This window comes from Suncus etruscus, chromosome 6 (assembly GCF_024139225.1).
Source record: "Suncus etruscus isolate mSunEtr1 chromosome 6, mSunEtr1.pri.cur, whole genome shotgun sequence".
NCBI lineage: Eukaryota > Metazoa > Chordata > Mammalia > Eulipotyphla > Soricidae > Suncus > Suncus etruscus.
This window is the reverse complement of record NC_064853.1, coordinates 132,806,158-132,824,026: the sequence shown is the minus strand read 5'-3', so window position 1 is coordinate 132,824,026 and position 17,869 is coordinate 132,806,158. Positions and strand designations below refer to the sequence as shown.

The window sequence follows — 17,869 nt, the reverse complement described above, 5'->3', positions numbered from 1 at the left end:
GCCTGTCTCAGTGTCTTCAGCCCTTCTTTATTCTAGAAGATGAGGCAGTCATTTTGTCCTTAACACTGGGACAATCAGATTAACTAGTACCTTCAACGGGGGGTGGGATAACATTAAGCTTTCAGTCCACATAATCATGTGAGACTCTCGGTGTTACACTTTCCAGCCCTGGGTGAAGCAGGTTTGTTGGCGGTCAGTAAGTGCTGATTGGTAATTCGAATAAGTTCCTGTCCTCTGCAAAACTGCTCGGAGATAAGCCTGCCAGCTGGTCCCAGGCTTGGGGATAACCGTATCTGTGGCCTCGGAACCTCTGATCCCAAAGTTTATCATTTGTTGTCACCCGGGTCACCTCACATATCTGTTTCCAGCCCAGGGCTTCTGGAGCGCAGGCCATCCCTTCTCCATGCATCTCCTCTTGCGCATCCCTGCAGCACACCACAGTGTGAACCTAGGACCTGAGAATTTTCTTGAGGTCTGCTTTGTTCTCACTCATTCACTAAGATTTTGCTTGTTTGTAGACACTGCATTTTAGCTAGAAAAACCCAGGTATAGCCTCAGTCAGTGCTGGCTCTGTTCCACTTCTTCTGTCATAGCTTCATATGCATTAAGTTCAAATTTTCTACTTGAAAAAGGGGTGCCATGCGTACCCTCAGAGGTGGGCCTTGCTTGTTCCACCCTGCTTCTTGATGGTCCTTTGGCTCTGCCTGGCACCGTCTGTCCTAGGCCTATTTATTCTGGCCCCTCGGCCCCCATTTGTGCTTGGATGCTAGAATGAGAACCTAGGGATGAAATGTACTGTTCTCATTCTGATGAGCTTCCATCTGGGGGACAAGAAAGAAAGGCAGTAACGATTCAGATTCTTCCATTACGGTTGCCTTAGAGAGGGCCTCGGGTTTCTTTTTCTGGTGATCAGCAGAGTACTCTGGGGGGATCCCTGACCTCCCCGTATCTGTCCAATGATGTGCCTTCACCAAATATTTCGGTTGGCATTAGAAAGCGACCCAGTGAGTTATTTATTTGTATGTTTTGGGTGCAGATGGCATCCTTTAAGCATACTGAATTATGTCTGAGCCTCCCTCCCGCCTGCCCCCAAACCTGTACTGGTTGCCAGGTAGATAGTATCATTGGGCCAATGACTTCCTTGGACAAGAGCATCACATTCTTGTTCACAGACAGTTTTATCGACCAATAGTGGGACTCATGGAATACTGTATTTGAAAGCACCAAGGCCTAAAGCCCCACAACAGAATCAATCACAAAAACTTTGTCTTCTCTTGCCTCCTTTCCTTCTGTAGACTATAGAATCTAACTGGCGGTGTGGACGACACAACCTGCAGAGGATCCAGTGCCGCTCTGAAAATAGTAAAGGTGTCTACTGCTTACAGTATGATGATGAGAAGATCATCAGTGGCCTCCGTGATAATTCCATTAAGGTGAGCACTGCGTCTTTTGTGGGTCTTTATTTTTGGAGTGGTGGCGAAGTGTTGGCTGCAAGCTCCGACAGTCTCCCCATCAGAACTTGGATTTTATCAGCCCCTTTCAGTTGGGGTGGCACTGTTTCTGGTTCTAAAGTGGTAGCACCAGACCCTTTTGCCATCCCATTGCATCCCTGGAGAGCCTCACTCTCACTTGCATTCTACAAGCTGTGTTTAGGGGCACAGAGAAATACCTCTTATCATTGGCTCTTGATGACATGGTGGAAGTCATTGCTATTCAGTGGGCATGTAGACCAGCTAGTGCCTCTTTCTGAGAATGGTTCCAGCGATCCCACCAAAGCCAATCTGATCTAATTGGGCCCTTTCTGTCCTTTTCCACTCGCTTTTCAGTTGGGAGATAAAAAGGATTATTGTTCTGTTTCATGTTGGGTGGTTTATCTCACAGGATTATTTTGTACATTGTACCTTATTTCTCACTGAAGAAGAATGGGGTTATTTCTTTTTCCACCTTTCATGATAGTGTCATAACAATCATCAGGAATCAAGAGTACAGTTCCATCATCCCCTCCAAATTTACGGGGTGCAGTGGCCTCTCACAGCTCCTTGCTTGCCAGCTGCCCACTTGTGTCCTGGTCCCACGCTGGCCCTGCGTCTTTATGAGATGCAGAGGGTCATTTTAGAAGGACCCTATGCATGCTGAGTCTGGCTTTAGGCTTGCAGCTTACCCATGCGAGGTGTGCTGCTCAGTGATTCTGCCGGTAAAGGCATGGCCAGCTGCACTTGCAGCTCAGAGCAGGAGGTCACCAATGTGCCTACCTGGGAGCCTGTTGTCTCATTGCCCTGTAGTTGCCATTCACTTCCCAAATGGCCATGACTCTCCAGGCTAGAAATTCAAAGAAAGACTTGCTCGCTTGAAACGGCCTTCAGTGCCTCCGCAATCTGGGTTGCCAGTGGTCAGCTGCCGATTTCGAGAGTTATTTTTCAGAGGAAAAAACAGGCCCCTGTCATCTTTTTTGACACCTCATTCTCGGGGGGGGGGGGGTCACATCGACTTTCTTTCTTCGATTATATTTGGACAGTATTGACAACTTGGAAAATACTAGAATTTTTTTTTCCTATAGAGAAGAAAAAGACTAGCATTCAGAAACACCTATTAACATTTTATTTCCTTCTTTTTAGCAAATATATCACATATGACAACTATAATTTTAAAACAGTAAAGCATTGTTTTCTCATTAAAATTTTGTACAGTCTACTTTGAAAATGTTCTCAAATTTTGTCCCCTCCTTTTTTTTTTGTAAATTGAATTAGGGTACTGATTCAGAAATACGCGCGTGCGTGTGTGTGTGTGTGTGTGTGTGTGTTGTGTGTGTTGTGTTGTGTTATGTTTTGGGTGTGTGTTGTGTTGTGTTTTGGGGCCATACCCAGTGACGCTCGGGTTGCCTCTGGCTTGGGGGACCATATGGGACGCTAGGGGATCAAACTGTTCTATCCTAGTGTGCACAGGCAAGGCAGACACCTTATCGCTTGTGCCACCACTCCAGCCCCTCAAAAATACTCTTAATAGATGATATCTCATTACTTGGTAGCTGAACCAATTTTGTTGTTAGTGGTTTTGGCCTCACCTGGTGGTGCTCAGGGATTATTCCTGGAAGTACTTGTGGGCTCTTAGTTTGGGGGTTGCCGGGATGGAACCAGGGCAGGCTGTGTGTGCAACACATACACCATACCTGCTGTTTTATTACTCTGGCCCTGAGCCAGTCAGTATACATGACAGTTTTCTTTCTTTCTTTCTTTCTTTTTTTCCTTTTTTTTTTTTAAAGCTCTCTTTATAAAGCTAAATGTGCTTTGAGTTACAAACTTCACAGAACAGTTCTTCTGTTGTGAAAGTCAGTGTACCCCATTTCTTTGTCATTTCCTTGTGGTTTGTTTCCTGGTCAAACCTGGTCATGTGTGCTGCAGTTTGCGCCCCTGACGCACTGGATTACTTTCTCTCATAGATCTGGGATAAAAGCAGCCTGGAGTGTTTGAAGGTGCTCACGGGCCACACGGGCTCGGTACTTTGTCTCCAGTACGATGAGCGGGTCATCGTGACGGGCTCCTCGGACTCCACAGTGAGGTGGGTGCCTTGGTTTGCTTGTCCCACCAGGTATACGGATTCACACCTTCTGGGCTGAGCCCACCCAGGCCAGCCAGCAGGACCCTCTTTTGCTGCGTGGGAAAATGTCCAGTAGTCCAGCAGCTGCCACTCCCATTGGAGCTTGTGTGCCTCCAAGTTTGGTTTTGGGGCAGCTTCCACTCTCCTGAGCAGGGAGCAGGAGGCAAATAGGGTGGGATTAGGTGCTGCACAAACTTCCTGGTGCTGCTAGCATCCAAAGTGATGCTGCACAGAGCCCTGTTCGAGCGCAGTGTCTGTATCCTGTGAGCCGGCTTAGTGCACTCACTTGCCCCAGGTCTGCAGAGTTTCTCCCCTCCGATAGACTGTCATGTGAAGCAACCCTGGAGACTGCATCATTTGCTTCTAACATGCTGGTTCGTTCAGCACTGTGGATTTGTGTCACCCAAGGCCTGTCCACTTGTGGTGCCACCAGGGCTGACGTACAGTGGCCGGGATTGTGCTCCTTGGCACCAGGATACCTGGACTGCTGCTGGGTGGAGGCCACAGTGAGCAAACACCCTTAGATCCCCTTCGTCTCCTTGGTCAAGGACTCGAGCCTTACAGGGTCTTGTCAGCCCAGACGAGAGGGGACACATCCCCAGTACGCTTGATTGCATTTCCAGAGCTCATACATGTCACAGCCTCGTTCTTTGTTTCTGTTTTTGGAGACAGGGGTAGCAGGACCCACCCACCCACCCTCTAACCCCCTGTGTCCCTGTGACTTTTGAAGGGGAGGCCTCTAAGGTCTCCGGGTAAATTACATGGCCTAGCTTGGAGCCTGTGATTTGCCAGGGCCTATCAAAGGTCGACAGCAACTTCAATTTAAAGTGTGTCTCCATTCCTCAGTTGCCACTCTTTCTTCCTCTGTCCTTTCACACCCGTGATTCTGCCTACACTATTCCTATCTCCTCCTCAGCTCGCCTCTGTCACTCAGGCAGTGGTCAGCAGTGGGAAACTTCTCAGCTTTTCCCAGCAAGTCGAAGCGTTTCCTCCAAGGCAAGCCTGTCCTGAGTAGTCAGGCTCCTGTCCCCACAGCCTCCTTTCCAAGCCACAGACCCTCATGGCTTTCCCCTGCTCTGCATCTCATCGCATCGTGCTGCCTTCTCATTCATTCAGAGTATGGGACGTGAACACAGGTGAGGTGCTGAACACGCTGATCCACCACAACGAGGCGGTACTGCACTTACGCTTCAGCAACGGGCTGATGGTGACCTGCTCTAAGGACCGCTCCATCGCTGTTTGGGACATGGCCTCAGCCACCGACATCACCCTGCGTCGGGTCCTTGTGGGTCACCGTGCGGCTGTCAACGTGGTGGACTTCGATGACAAGTACATCGTGTCAGCCTCTGGTGACAGGACCATCAAAGTGAGTGTCCATGGCCCCAGATGGCACCTCCCTTCTTCGGGGTGAGAGCTGCATGGGCCTGATGGCTGTATTCCCCAGGGGCTGTACCACACCACTAAGCCACTGTGAGAACCTGACTTTGGCTCCAAAAACCAAGGATATGGGACTGCATTCAGGCGTCTCGCCCACAAATCCTAGTAGGTCACATCTGACTTTTGATGGTGTGAATCCCCAAATGGAGGCTGTCGCCCTCTCTGCCACACCCTTCCCATTGGTCTTAGGCCTAGTCTCCAGCCTGCTGATCCCACCCCGGAGTTTTGTGTGTGTGTCTGTAGCTCTGGTTTTGCTTCTCGTTCCTTTATGGACTGCATGGGATGGGGTGGGAATTGTGAAGAACCCTGCCCAATTTTCAGCATTTTTACATCTCTTGAAGACTTTTAAACACCGGTGTCTTGATCTTTGCTTCTGGTTACATGCCCCTTAACAGATGGAAGTGTTTCTCTGCCGGTTTCTCCAATCTTGTTGACCTTTTTTCTACTTTTCCTGGTTGTCAGTGAAGCAGGAGCTTGTTTGAATTTTGCTACAATCTGGTTCCTCTTCTCACCCAACCCTTTGGCTACTGTGTTCTTTTAGGGGGGGGTGGCACCCAAGTGTGCTGAGGAGGCCTAGGGGCCTCTCCTGGCAATACTTGGCCAGTTAGGCCAGTAGTTCTATGCCTGGGCCCAAGGATGTGCTACTGTTTGGATCCTGTGGTGTCAGAGGTCCCCAGGCCAGGAAACCCAGCAATGGGGCAGGGCTCATGTGCTCTTCTCGAAGAGCCTCTAGCTGCTGTCCATTCAATGACTGATTCTTGTGTCTCCCTTCCTGGCATCCAGGCCTTGGACCCGTTCAGATTCTAGTTTATGAGCACAGTGGATCTGCTTCAAATCTGCATGCATACAGGCTACCATTGTGCTAGTCAGCTCCCTTTGCAGCCGGGAAGGGATCTGGGGCACTCCGTTGTCCTTGCAGCCCCTTCTTTGGTTGGTAATAGAAGCGTGTGTGATAGTTTTACTCTTGCCAAGGATTTCCCAAAAGATGAAGCATTGACTCCTCATCCACACTACTAGGAGTGAGATGCAAAAGCAGAGACCGCAGAGGCCATGCACGGAAACCCTTTTCCGGACACTAGTCACATGGCTTTGACTTTTATCAGCTTCCTGGCAACACGAACTTGGTTCTGCTCATCCCTCCCCTCTTGCTGCATGAATGTCAGACCCCCTGGAGAGGAGCCATCTGGGGCTGTCGGGGCTTGAGACCCTACAGCTCTGCTCTGCTTTTCACCCCGGTTGAGTACCCAGCACCTAACAGTGGGCCCTGAAGCTCCCTGACATGGGATTTAGAATGAGTGTTTCTTTTTTTTAATGCTCAGGGGTTGGTTACTCCTGGCTAAGCACTCAGAAATCGCCCCTGGCTTGGGGGGACCATATGGGACGCCCGGCGATCGAACCGCGGTCCTTCCTTGGCTAGCGCTCGCAAGGCAGACACCTTACCTCTAGCGCCACTGCGCCGGCCCCAGGATGAGTGTTTCTTAATAAGTCTTTGGCCATTCTCTGTAGCTTGGACTGATTGATTTATCTTTTAAGAGAAGCTGGTTTGTGGGAGGACTTTCTTGGGTTCATGCTGTAAAACGTAGCTAATTGTCCCTTAGGTGTGGAGTACAAGTACCTGTGAGTTCGTGCGAACCCTGAATGGGCACAAGCGAGGCATCGCCTGTCTCCAGTACCGGGACCGGCTGGTGGTCAGCGGCTCATCAGACAACACCATCAGGTGGGTGGAAGGAGGTTGCTTGGTCCCTGTCCAGCCCCAGCATTGTAGCAGTCGCGAACACTCCTGGCTCAGACGGGCCATTTCCCTCATCTTCCTGCGGAGCCTGTGAAGGTCACAAACTCCCATCAGCCTGGAGTTCTGAAAGGGGCTCTCTGGCTTGTCTCAGCCTCACCTCCTCCTCAGTCTCAGGCTTTCCTCCTCTGTCCTAGGACCTGGACTGTGTACTCATCCCTGTCTCTGGGGAGACGAGTCCATTCTTATCCCCAGTATCTCAAGTGCCCCTTCCCATCAATAGGACAGTTTTAAATACACTGAAGCGTGGTAAGATTCAGTCAGCATAAGCCCTTTTTCACTGTCCAGTCATATGCTAGAAGCTTGTTATCAGTGAATGGCATTGACCAAATTGGGAGCGAACTAAAGATTGGGAAGGAAAAGGAAGGTCGCCAAGTCACTCTTGTTCTCTTCATTCTCTTAAGTTGGAATGTATCTGAAGTGTCCATTAAAAACCTGAATTTGATTCTGTAGCATTGGGTGCACTGTATATATCCTACGTGACATTTTAGCAGGGAATTCTCAGCCCTCTCAAAGGCATCATTTCCAGAATGAGCCCTACTTCTGTTGGTGACTAGTCGCATAGTCCTGCACCCTTTACAGGAGATCTCCACAGTTACTGGGCCAGTAAGTCTGTTTCTAGTGTTCTCTGAGGCGCATCTGTGCCCAGGGCACTGCGTCCCCCAGCAGTGGCCTTATGACCAGAGCTACATGCCAGAGATCAAGGAAACGTTGTGACACAATCACTGGGCACACTTTTGTACCTGTTTTTTTTATTTATTTTTTGAGCTTATTCTTTGCAAATAATAGTGTTCAGGGGTCATTTTCTAAAAATCATAAATGAATTGATACCACTCTAGGACTGTTGTATAAAGCATTAAACAGACAAAAGGAGGATGGAGAAACGAGTTCCTGTTTCTAACATATCCTCCTGGTGAGCCTTTCTCATCCTGAACTTATAAACTGGACACCCCCTGTGTGGAGAGGGACCTGTCCAGGTTGGGACATCCCTTTTGTTCTGCTGGAGCTCTAGCTATGGAAGGACCTAGGTGTGGGTGGGGCATGGTGACCTGAGGTTTCCAACCCTGTGTGTGCAGTGCACACTGGTGAGATGCAAAAAGGAACCCAGGTCACATGTGGGGAGGTGTTTATGGGGATTTGCTTCCACTCCAGGCTGTGGGACATCGAGTGTGGTGCCTGTTTGCGAGTTCTAGAAGGACACGAAGAATTGGTCCGCTGTATCCGGTTCGATAACAAGAGGATCGTCAGTGGGGCCTATGATGGGTATGTTGTGTTTCTGTTTTCTTGGGGCATGGCTGTAGCTGTACAAAGAGGAAGGGGCATGGGTGCAGCTGTGCATGGCAGGTGCTTTGATGCTTATGTGCCAAGGTGGCCGCGCAGACCCAGATGCAAGAACTGTTGTTCCAAGTCCATAGGAATAGAAACTCTATGGCACTTAGGATTATGCTTCCCAATGTTACTGTCAACTCAGGAGTGACTTAGCTGGGTGGGAGTAAAGATCTGGACCTAGGTCTTTTCCTCCTCTCCCTTCCTCTGCTCCTCCCATTTCTTTCTTGCTCCCTACTTTCGTAGGAACACCCTCTTTTCAAAACCTCACACCTTTTTAAATGAGCAAATTGGCTGGCCACTGCCAGCGTTGGAAGGACCACCTTGCCTCTTCCCTTGCCTGCCTGTACTAATTGATGTTAACTTGGAGCATGTGCTCAGTGTGGGCAAAGGCATCCTTGGAATTTCAGAGCGCTCCAGCTTCTGTCAGTGGCACCCACTCATCCCTGGAGAGCCTCTTGATGAATGAGTTTGACGACAAAGATAATCAGGCCAGGAGTTGAATTTAGATAACCCAAAGTTGTTTTCTTGTCTTCCTTCAACTAACATTTCTCCAATTTTTCGGCAACTCTGAGAGTGTTGTGATTCATTATTCTCCTGTCCCCAAATCAGGTGTCATGGGGTTTCAGTAATTTACAAAACCAAGAGTACATCCGTCCAGTTATCAGTCCATCCTATCAGGCAGTTCAGTTAGTTGCTCACCTGTAGATATGACGCTAATATGGTTGCATTTTTCTTTCTAGGAAAATCAAAGTCTGGGATTTGCAAGCTGCCCTGGATCCTCGAGCCCCAGCAAGCACGCTGTGTTTGCGTACCTTGGTGGTAGGTGACCCTCTGAGTGAGATGGACGCCGTTGCTGCTGGGGGGTGGCGGACAGGGGTGCAGCCACCCACAGCCAGAGTTGCTTGTTCTTGAGCTGAGAAGTGTGTACCTTACACAGCCTGCCGGCCAAGCTAGCTCCATTTTCTTCCGTGTGGCCGGAATTGGGAATGCCTGACGTTTCATTTCCACAGCTCTCCTAAGGAGGATCCATACAGCACAAAGCACGAAAGCAGGCTTGGCTTGCTTGTGTGCCAGCTGACTTGGAGCTCTGAGCACCAAGTGATTTCCCTGCTTTGTCCCTGCACTTTGGGTGATTTCTCCCGATGGGACCTGCGACATGGTTCTATTTTTGTAACAGTACTTGCCACAGTCATGCTTGCCCTGCAGTTTTGTGGCCAAGAGAAAAACTATCGATTTTGTCCCAGCAATTTGACCAAGTTCTTTTCACAGTGCCACCTGGTTTGTGTTGTATTTTTGAGGAGACGGTTGTTTGAAAACAATGGTTTTATTTCTGATGTTTTTCCCCCTTTTATTTCTTGGCTTAATACATTGGCGTGGGCATGCAGATCTGGAGTGGGGGCCATCTTTGGTTTTGTCATAATTTTACTGGGAATGCTTCTGGATTTCGCTTTTAAAGCTGATATTGCCTATGCTTCGAGATAGGTATTCATGGTTATGTTCTGGTTCCAGATTCTTTGCTGTTGTTTCTGGTTTGGGGCCCTTCTGTGATCGTGCTTAAGAGGCCACTTCTGGCTTACTACACAGGAGAGCCAGGATTGGGAATCTAGCTTCCTGTATAGAAAGTCTGCCCCAGCCTATGTGCTCTCTCTAGCCCGTGGTTCTTCCTAGGTTGCTCTTGGGTTTATATAGAGTACCTCGTGGTGCTTGGGAGACCTCATCATGTTTCAAGAAATGTCTTAAATGCTGCAGTTTCCCTGAGGCCCTGTGGGAGCTTGCTTTTGGACTTAATGAACCAGGGTCAAGGCTGCAGAGTCTAACTGGGTGGGGAAAAGGCCTAGAAGGAGAAGCAGAGCCTTTGTGTAGGAAGGTGAAGGCCAGAGCTCAGTCAGCTCCTGACCTCTCTGAGGAAGCCTGGCCAAGACATTGCTGCAGGGGTGGGCCCTGGTGGGTGGAGCCCTGCTCCCTCAATTGGCTCCTCTTCCACAGGAACATTCTGGACGCGTGTTCCGGCTCCAGTTTGATGAGTTTCAGATCATCAGCAGCTCCCACGATGACACTATTTTGATCTGGGACTTCTTAAACGTGCCTCCCAGTGCCCAGAATGAGACCCGCTCTCCTTCCAGAACCTACACATACATCTCCAGATAACAGTCTGCACTTGACCAAGTCAGGTAAGCACCCTACCAGCCTCTGCTCCTTGCTGGGCCGGGCTCACCTGTGGGATTCCCCGACGATAGGATCCAGGGGTGCTGGTCAGGATCAGGCGAGTCAGTGTGGTGTTCTAAAGATGGTCCCTCCTCACAATCTCAGGGGAAACTCACTTGTTTTCCCATTATGATTTGTGTGTGTGTGTGTTTTATTTAGAGGGATAATACTGGCTCTCAGCTCTGGGTCATTCTGGCACTACTGTGGATTGAACTGGGGTTGTCCACATGCCAGGCAAGTGCTATCTCTCATGCCCTATAAACTTTCTAAATCAGGCTGGAGCAATAGTACAACAGGTAGAGCACTTGCCGTTCACCAGCCAATTTGCTGGCCCTCCCTCCCACCCAATTTCCTAAATGGGTTCCCTTGTCAGAGCAATTTGAACGCCAGTGAATTCTGGTTTTCAGGAATAAGAATCTCCTTTTTCTCTCACCATCCTGCCCCCTTACCTTTCCTTTTGGTTGTTGTTAGTTTGGTTTTGGGGCTGCCTGCAGCAATGCTAAGGATTATTCCTGGCTCTGCACTCAGGAATCACTCCTGGCCATGGTCAGGGAGTCATAATGGGTGTTGGGATCAAACCCAGGTCAGCTGTGTGCAAGCAAGTGCCCTCTCCACTCTTATCATTGCTCTAGCTCCAGACCTAGCCTTTTTATGCTGAATACTAAAATAGGCGCCATCTGCCAGAGGCTCACCATTACCCTTCTGCTCTCCCTTCTGCTCTCACCACCACTTTTCCCCAGAAGAGGAAAAGAATCTGAGTGGCACATCACAACCATGGTCCCGTGTTCAGGCACCATCTAACTACTTAGAGGGTCTGGCCTAAGGAGATGAAAAACCTTTTTTGGCTTCTTGGTCCAGGAACTGACCATGGTCATGTGGAGTGGAATTCCTTTTCTAGGTTTTACCAGGGTTTGATGAATTTTGTGTGGATTCATTCTGGAGAGTCCATATGTTTGAGTCTAGGGTCATGCTCTGAAGATTCCCCCAGTCCATGCCCTTCCCTTTCCTTCTTCCTTCCCTTCCCTTTTTTCTTTCCTTTCCTTCTTCCTTCCCTTCCCTTTTTTCTTTCCTTCCCTTCCCTTCCCTTCCCTTTCCTCCCCTCCCCCTCCCCCCTCCCCTCCCCTTCCCTCCCCTCCCCTCTCCCTCCCCTTCCCTTTCCCCTTCCCCTTCCTTACCTTTCCTTTCCCCTTTCCTTTCCTTTCCCCTTCCCTTCCCCTACCTTCCCCTTCCCCTCCCCTTCCCCTTCCCTTCCCCTCCCCTCCCCTCCCTTTTCCTTTCCTTTCCCCTTTTCTTTCCCCTTTCCTTTTCCCTTCCCTTCTTCCCTTCCCCTTCCCCCTCCCCTCCCCTCCCCCTTCCTTCCTTCCTTCCTTCCTTCCTTCCTTCCTTCCTTCCTTCCTTCCTTCCTTCCTTCCTTCCTTCCTTCCTTCCTTCCTTCCTTCCTTCCTTCCTTCCTTTCTTTTCCTATCATCTATCTATCTATCTACCTACCTACCTACCTACCTACCTACCTACCTACCTACCTACCTACCTACCTACCTACCTACCTACCTACCTACCTACCTACCTACCTACGTTGGTGATTGGACCCACACTTAGCAGTGCTTATGGGCTGTCCCTGGCTCTGTGCTCAGGAGTGATCCCTGGCTATGCTTGGAGACCTTATATGGTGTCAGGTATAAAATTAAGTTTGCTGATTGCAAGGCCAGGGCTTTACTTTGTTTGCTATATCTCCTGTCTAAATTCTTTTTTTTTTTTTTTTTTTTTGGTTTTTGGTTTTTGGGTCACACCCGGCGAGGCTCAGGGGTTACTCCTGGCTGTCTGCTCAGAAATAGCTCCTGGCAGGCACGGGGGACCATATGGGACACCGGGATTTGAACCAACCACCTTTGGTCCTGGATCGGCTGCTTGCAAGGCAAACACCGCTGTGCTATCTCTCCGGGCCCCCCAAATTCTTTCTTATTTTAAAATTTTACTTGATTCTTATGACTCTTATTATACATTTTCTCTTTCATTGGATATTAAAATTGTAAGGAAAGCTACATGTAGATGCCTGAAATTTTTTTATGCAAAGCTGGAGAACCCTAAGGCACTGATCTTTTTTTTTTTTAAATACACTCCTATTTAAGGCTAAGACCCAATAAATAGATTCAGGAAATTCCTACTCTGGGGGCTATTGAGTAAGTATAGAGCCAGAGGCCAAATTTGACCCATTGCCTCATTAACTCCCCCCCCCCCCCACCAGCAGCATAGCAAACTAAAAACAATTATTTTATACTTTGAAAAAGAATACTAGAAAAGAACATTTCATGACCCTTGAAAATGATGTGAAATTCCAATTCTAGTCTCTGTAAATAAGTTTTATTAGAACACTGCCAAAGTCTGTGGCTGCCTTTACACTTCTTGGCATGGCCGACGACTGCACAGAAACCCTAAATCATGTTCTTTGTGACCTGTAAGAACAAGTTTGCTGAACTTAGGATGTGACTCATCCATGTGCCCACCCTTCATCACTGTCCTAGTCTGGGGGTTCCCAGGCACCACTAGGAATGAATGTCCTGGCGATCCCCTCCTCACCCTACATCTGTCTCAACTTACCAAAGGGAAAACATAAAGACTTGCCTACCTCTTCTAATTCTGTTTACCACTGGAGATAAGCCCAGGGTCTGCAGTGAGTTCAGTGCTGGCTGGTCCCCTTCCTGCCCCTTGGTGAAGCTACAGGGTCCAGCTTCAATGCTACCTTGGTGGGTCCCAAAGAGGCTCTGTTGCGCTCTTGGACTCCCTCTCTCTCCCTTGCCCTGGTCCCTCAGACTCGGCTTTTCATCAGCCTGGTGACAGCGCTGCCTAGCAGAATGTTTACCTATGCTGAGGTGGTCTCGAAGATCTTCTAGGTGGTAATTTCTCCCAAGAAAGCTTTAGATACTGCTTGAAAAGCTTAAGGGAAACGGAAGCAATAAAGAACAGATCTGAATGAAAACTGGTTTCCTTCCGGCCTTTCCAGAATGCTGTCTTAGTCCTGCTACCAATTGGGATGTTTTGGCCGTAAATGAACACAAGGCAAGAAGAAAATGGTGGAGATGTGGGAGAGGACTGTCTCTCTTTTCCACTGGCTGTAGATTGCAGGGAGTTGTGTTCTGGGCCTGCTTTCTCTGTTCTCTGTAAGACTCTGAGAACCCTATCTTGCTCTGATCCATAATCACAGATCAGTGAGGAACGTCTGATCTGGCTTTTTTAGCTGCATAAAGTAGTGCCCCTGAAATATTATGTCTTTTCAAAGAGAACAACTTTTGTTGCCAACTTTATAGATCTTGTTGCTTCTCTTCAAATTCTTTTCTTTTGAAAAACAATTATTTCCGTGTAAGATTTATGCCTAGAAGAAACCATGATTTATGTGATTTAGCCTTGCAGTTAAATAGTTATCCTAGAATATAAGATAAGAGTATTTTTATGTCAGCAAATGTAACAATAGGTTGGTTTGTTGAAACTTTTTGAAAAAATATTTAAATTGTTAACAAGAACTGTATCTACAAGGTCTTTATTGGCAACTCATGGTTTGGAAATTATTAAGCAAATAAACTGAAAGAAGAAAATAATGTGCATTCAAGGCTCACAGTTGTTAATTCCTTTGCACATATCCTTTTCAGAGTTTCTGAAATGATGATTGATAATGAGACACCTTTTAAAAATGTTCACTTTCTCTTATGTGAAGTAGTTCTATATCCCCAATGTTTGCATTTGCCTAAACTGCCCTTCTTTAGGGAAAAACAATCTCAGATTGCTTGACTAGGCTTTCTTCTACAGTTAGATGCCCTGCAGCTTCTAGCTATTAGAAGACTGTGTCGTGCTCATTTTCTGAGCTTCGTCTTTGCCCGACTCTTCCTTCCCCTTATACAGGATTCTAGAGGTGCCTTCTCTGTCTAGGGCCAAAAGTGTGGCATTAAAGAGCCGCTTTTGCCCACAGGTGAGTTGAATCAGTCCACTCAACCACAGTGTGAGTTCCGGGGTGTAAATGACATTCAGGGATTCTGGTAAATGTCTTTCATGGGAATGCAGCGGCAAATGAGATCAAAACTTTCTTGAACCCCCATTGAGGAGGCTTATTTGATTTTTTTTTTTTTTTTTTGGATTTTGGGCCACACTCTGTGACACTCAGGTTACTCCTGGCTATGCACTCAGAAATCGCCCCTGGCTTGGGGGGGGGGCATTTGGGATGCCAGGGGATCAAATCTCGGTCCGTCCTAGGTTAGCGCATACAAGGCAGATGCCCTACCGCTTGTGGCATCGTTCTGGCCCCTTATTTGGATTCTTGATCTTCATGGAAATAGACAACCTTTTCAGAAAGTTGCCTTTGGAAAAGCACCTACTCTGCATTATCTTTCTGGGCCACCAAATTTTGACATGCAGGGCCAGAGTGGGAAGGCACTACCCTTGCAATGTGGCTGACCAGGTTTAATCTTTGGTACCTCACATGGTTTCCTGAGCCCCGCCAGGAGTGACCTTTGTCCACAGAGCCAGGCGTAAGCCCTGAGCACCTCCATTGTGACCCCTAAAGCAAAACAAAACAAGAAAAAGACATTTAGGTCAGCAGATGACTTGGAGATCTGTCCATTAGCAGGTGAGGACGGTCTTGAGTGGGCTGCTGGCTTACAGCGTTCCATGTTAGTCACTGTCGGCCCTCAGTCTGGACCCTGGTTTCTCTTCTTTGGGAATTGGACTCCTCCAAATGCCTTGTGGGAAACCCTGCTCATAAAACCACACACAGTTTACAGTTTTGCCGTGGAGGGTTGGAACTGAGTCATGAAGCTTTGGGTTTGGATGGGCCTGGGAGTCCCTCTGTTACCATCTGGCCAGAAGAGCACCTGTCCTCATTTTGGTTTATGTTCCTCAGGGTTTCCTAGTCTTGAACTACTGGCTACATGGCCACCAAACGCCTACCGAGTTCTTCACGCTGAGTTATGAAGCTGGAATTGGTTCTAGACGCTGGGTAGATGCAAAGCAGCCTAACTCTTCAAGTACCGACATTTCTCACCTTCGTTCCCTGCCTCTACTTGGAGAAGGACACAGTTGCTTCACTGACTTCAAGTAGACCCAAAGCCCCTTTCCCCCCTGCCCTCTGTGGAAAAACAAAACAACAACAACAAAAAAAATCCAACAAAACAAAAAAATATTCAAAAACAACAAAACAAAAAAAACTTCTCATGCTTCCAGTGTAAACTGTTCATTTCTGAGGAACACGGTAGAAGTCACTGAGGGCTCGAGAAGACTTGTCCTCTAATTTATATTGCTTTGCACTTTGGCCTGATATCAAGAAACGGCATTCTTCAGGAAAGATTGGGTGCCAAACACCTACCCAGGATGTCCAGGGCTTTCCTGTGCAGAAGCTAACATTCATCTTCTGATGGCTATGTTGTTATGAATTCTGGCTTGTATTAGAAACATGCTGGACAATGGAAACATTTCTCTGGGTTGTTTTAGTACTATTTTTTTGTTTGTTTGTTTTGGATTCTACTTCCTCTCTGTACCGGTTTCTTTTAATTTAAAGAATTATAAGCCAGGTTATATTATCTCCCAGCAGGTGATATAGCTTTTTTTTTTAATTAACTATTCTCTGAAAACCTCCAAGCATCTGATACTTGGTAGAGTTAACACCTTTACCTGCGTGCTCGCCTCCTAATTTAAAATACTGTATCCGCATGTAGATATAATGTACATAACAGTTGAACCTCAAGATGGCTGGAGTCTGCCCAGGCCAGAGACACTAATCCAGCATGTGTTCACACTTAGCCGTGGACTGGGCTCTAAAACCTGATGTCAGGACAAATGTGGATTGCCTGGGACCCTTCCTGCAGTCAGTATTCATGGTGTTCTTTGCTTGTTTCATTGTGTGTGTCTGTGTCTGTGGTTCATTGGAATTCTGTCATTTCTAAAGTTCCACACAAAACGTCTTACCTTTTGTGCAAGTATATGCAATAGAGAGAGGTACCTTAATGTTTTCTTTTGGTGGTGGTGGTGGGGGGAGTGAGTTGTTACTGTCATTTTCCTCCTCCTCCACCTGAGTGCTAGCAATCATGTCCATAGTATTCATTTGACATTGCTGTCAAATTCATTGCCCTGTGTGTCTGTCACCCTGGTAAGGGAGGAAGACGAGGCCCTGGGAGTGGGATTTCCAGGTGGCCCTGAGGCCTATCTCTTGTGGAAGGGACCCAGTTCCTGGTGCAGAACCTCAAGCTCACAAACCCCACTCCCTGCCATCTCTGGTGCCACCTGCCGCCGTGGTCCCAGCAGGTGCTCCGCCGCCTGGATGCGGTCAGCTGACCACGCATGCCAAGGGCTTAGGCCTCCTGTTGGCACTGCTTCTCCCTCTGCCCCTTCAGTAGTAGGTTTCAATTTGCCCCTTGCCCTTGTTTCCAAAGATCAAGGAATGTCCGTGCTGTTTGAAAGGACCAATAAGAATCTCCTCTCGACTAGCTGTGTTCCCATGGAAAGGGATAGGTCCTGGCCTGCTTTGTCTTTGGCATTGAGAGCGGTGCGGGGATCAAAATGTGTGTGTGTGTGTGTGTGTGTGTTCGTTCATGAATTCGTGCATGTCTGCACATGTGTGTGTGCGCATGGGGGCTGGGAGGGCTGACTTACACATTTTCATTTTTCTCCCTTCTTGTTTTTACACTCTTTCCTCCTATGACTTACACTTAATTTCTGTTGTGGTGGAGCAGTTGGATCTCAAATGAGCCTTCTCCTTCTGAGCCTGAGAGGGGTTGTGAAAGCAACTTGCCTTTTGCCGCATCTTCCAGGTTTAATTACAAAGAACTTGGATGGAGGGGGCATGGGAGAGGGGAAGAGGCTCATCTGACTAGATGGACTTTTTATTGTTTTTGCATGTTGAAGATAGAAATTCTTGTTCCTTGGGAGATCATGGTCTGTGAACGCGCAACACGGCGTGTGAATTGTGCCTACTAAATTATAATCAGGGGAGTTGGCACCCAAGGAATTCGGACTTCTGGAATTCTAAGTAGTCTGGATTTTATTTTCTGCCATCATTGAACAACTGTAAATTCATACTATATTAATGTTTTAAAAGCACTGGGATAGTCTAATTCTAACTTGTAATTATGTTTGCCAATTATCTGTTTGAAATAAATTTGTGTCTGAACAGCTTATTGAAATGGTTAAATTGTACAGATATTATTCATGACAGCTTTGTACTGTGGAATGTGCTTAATAAAAAACAAAAGTTTGACCTGTGTCCAATACATTGCTAAGTAATGTCAATCAAGTTATGAGTATTATGCAGTACACCTGATGAGGCTCATGCAATTGTTATTCCAGCTTCTACTAATTCAAAGCCAATACTATTAAATAAAGTGTTGCAATACTCTGCTGTTCTCTTAAGACGTTTTTCCAGTTGGGAGGCAAAACAGCGATAGACCACTTGTCTTGCTTGTGTGAGAGAGATCCGGCTTGAGTCCATGGCTCCATGGCCCAGGGTCATGCATGGATGTTTGTTGAACTGAAAACTCT

General features: G+C 47.6%; 1 protein-coding gene across 2 annotated transcripts in view; it reads left to right on the top strand.

The window, feature by feature from the left end:
• FBXW11 (F-box and WD repeat domain containing 11) overlaps positions 1-17,173 on the top strand; it is a 100,696-nt gene extending 83,523 nt beyond the window's left edge. For both annotated transcript variants that reach the window (XM_049776060.1, XM_049776059.1), the window contains 8 exons: positions 1,296-1,433; positions 3,437-3,555; positions 4,711-4,960; positions 6,630-6,748; positions 7,973-8,083; positions 8,890-8,968; positions 10,136-10,320; positions 15,240-17,173. In XM_049776060.1, coding sequence (XP_049632017.1) covers positions 1,296-1,433; positions 3,437-3,555; positions 4,711-4,960; positions 6,630-6,748; positions 7,973-8,083; positions 8,890-8,968; positions 10,136-10,297 — 978 coding nt within the window. In that variant the 3' untranslated portion in view covers positions 10,298-10,320; positions 15,240-17,173. The remainder of the gene's footprint in view (positions 1-1,295; positions 1,434-3,436; positions 3,556-4,710; positions 4,961-6,629; positions 6,749-7,972; positions 8,084-8,889; positions 8,969-10,135; positions 10,321-15,239) is intronic.
• The last annotated feature ends 696 nt before the right edge of the window (positions 17,174-17,869 follow it).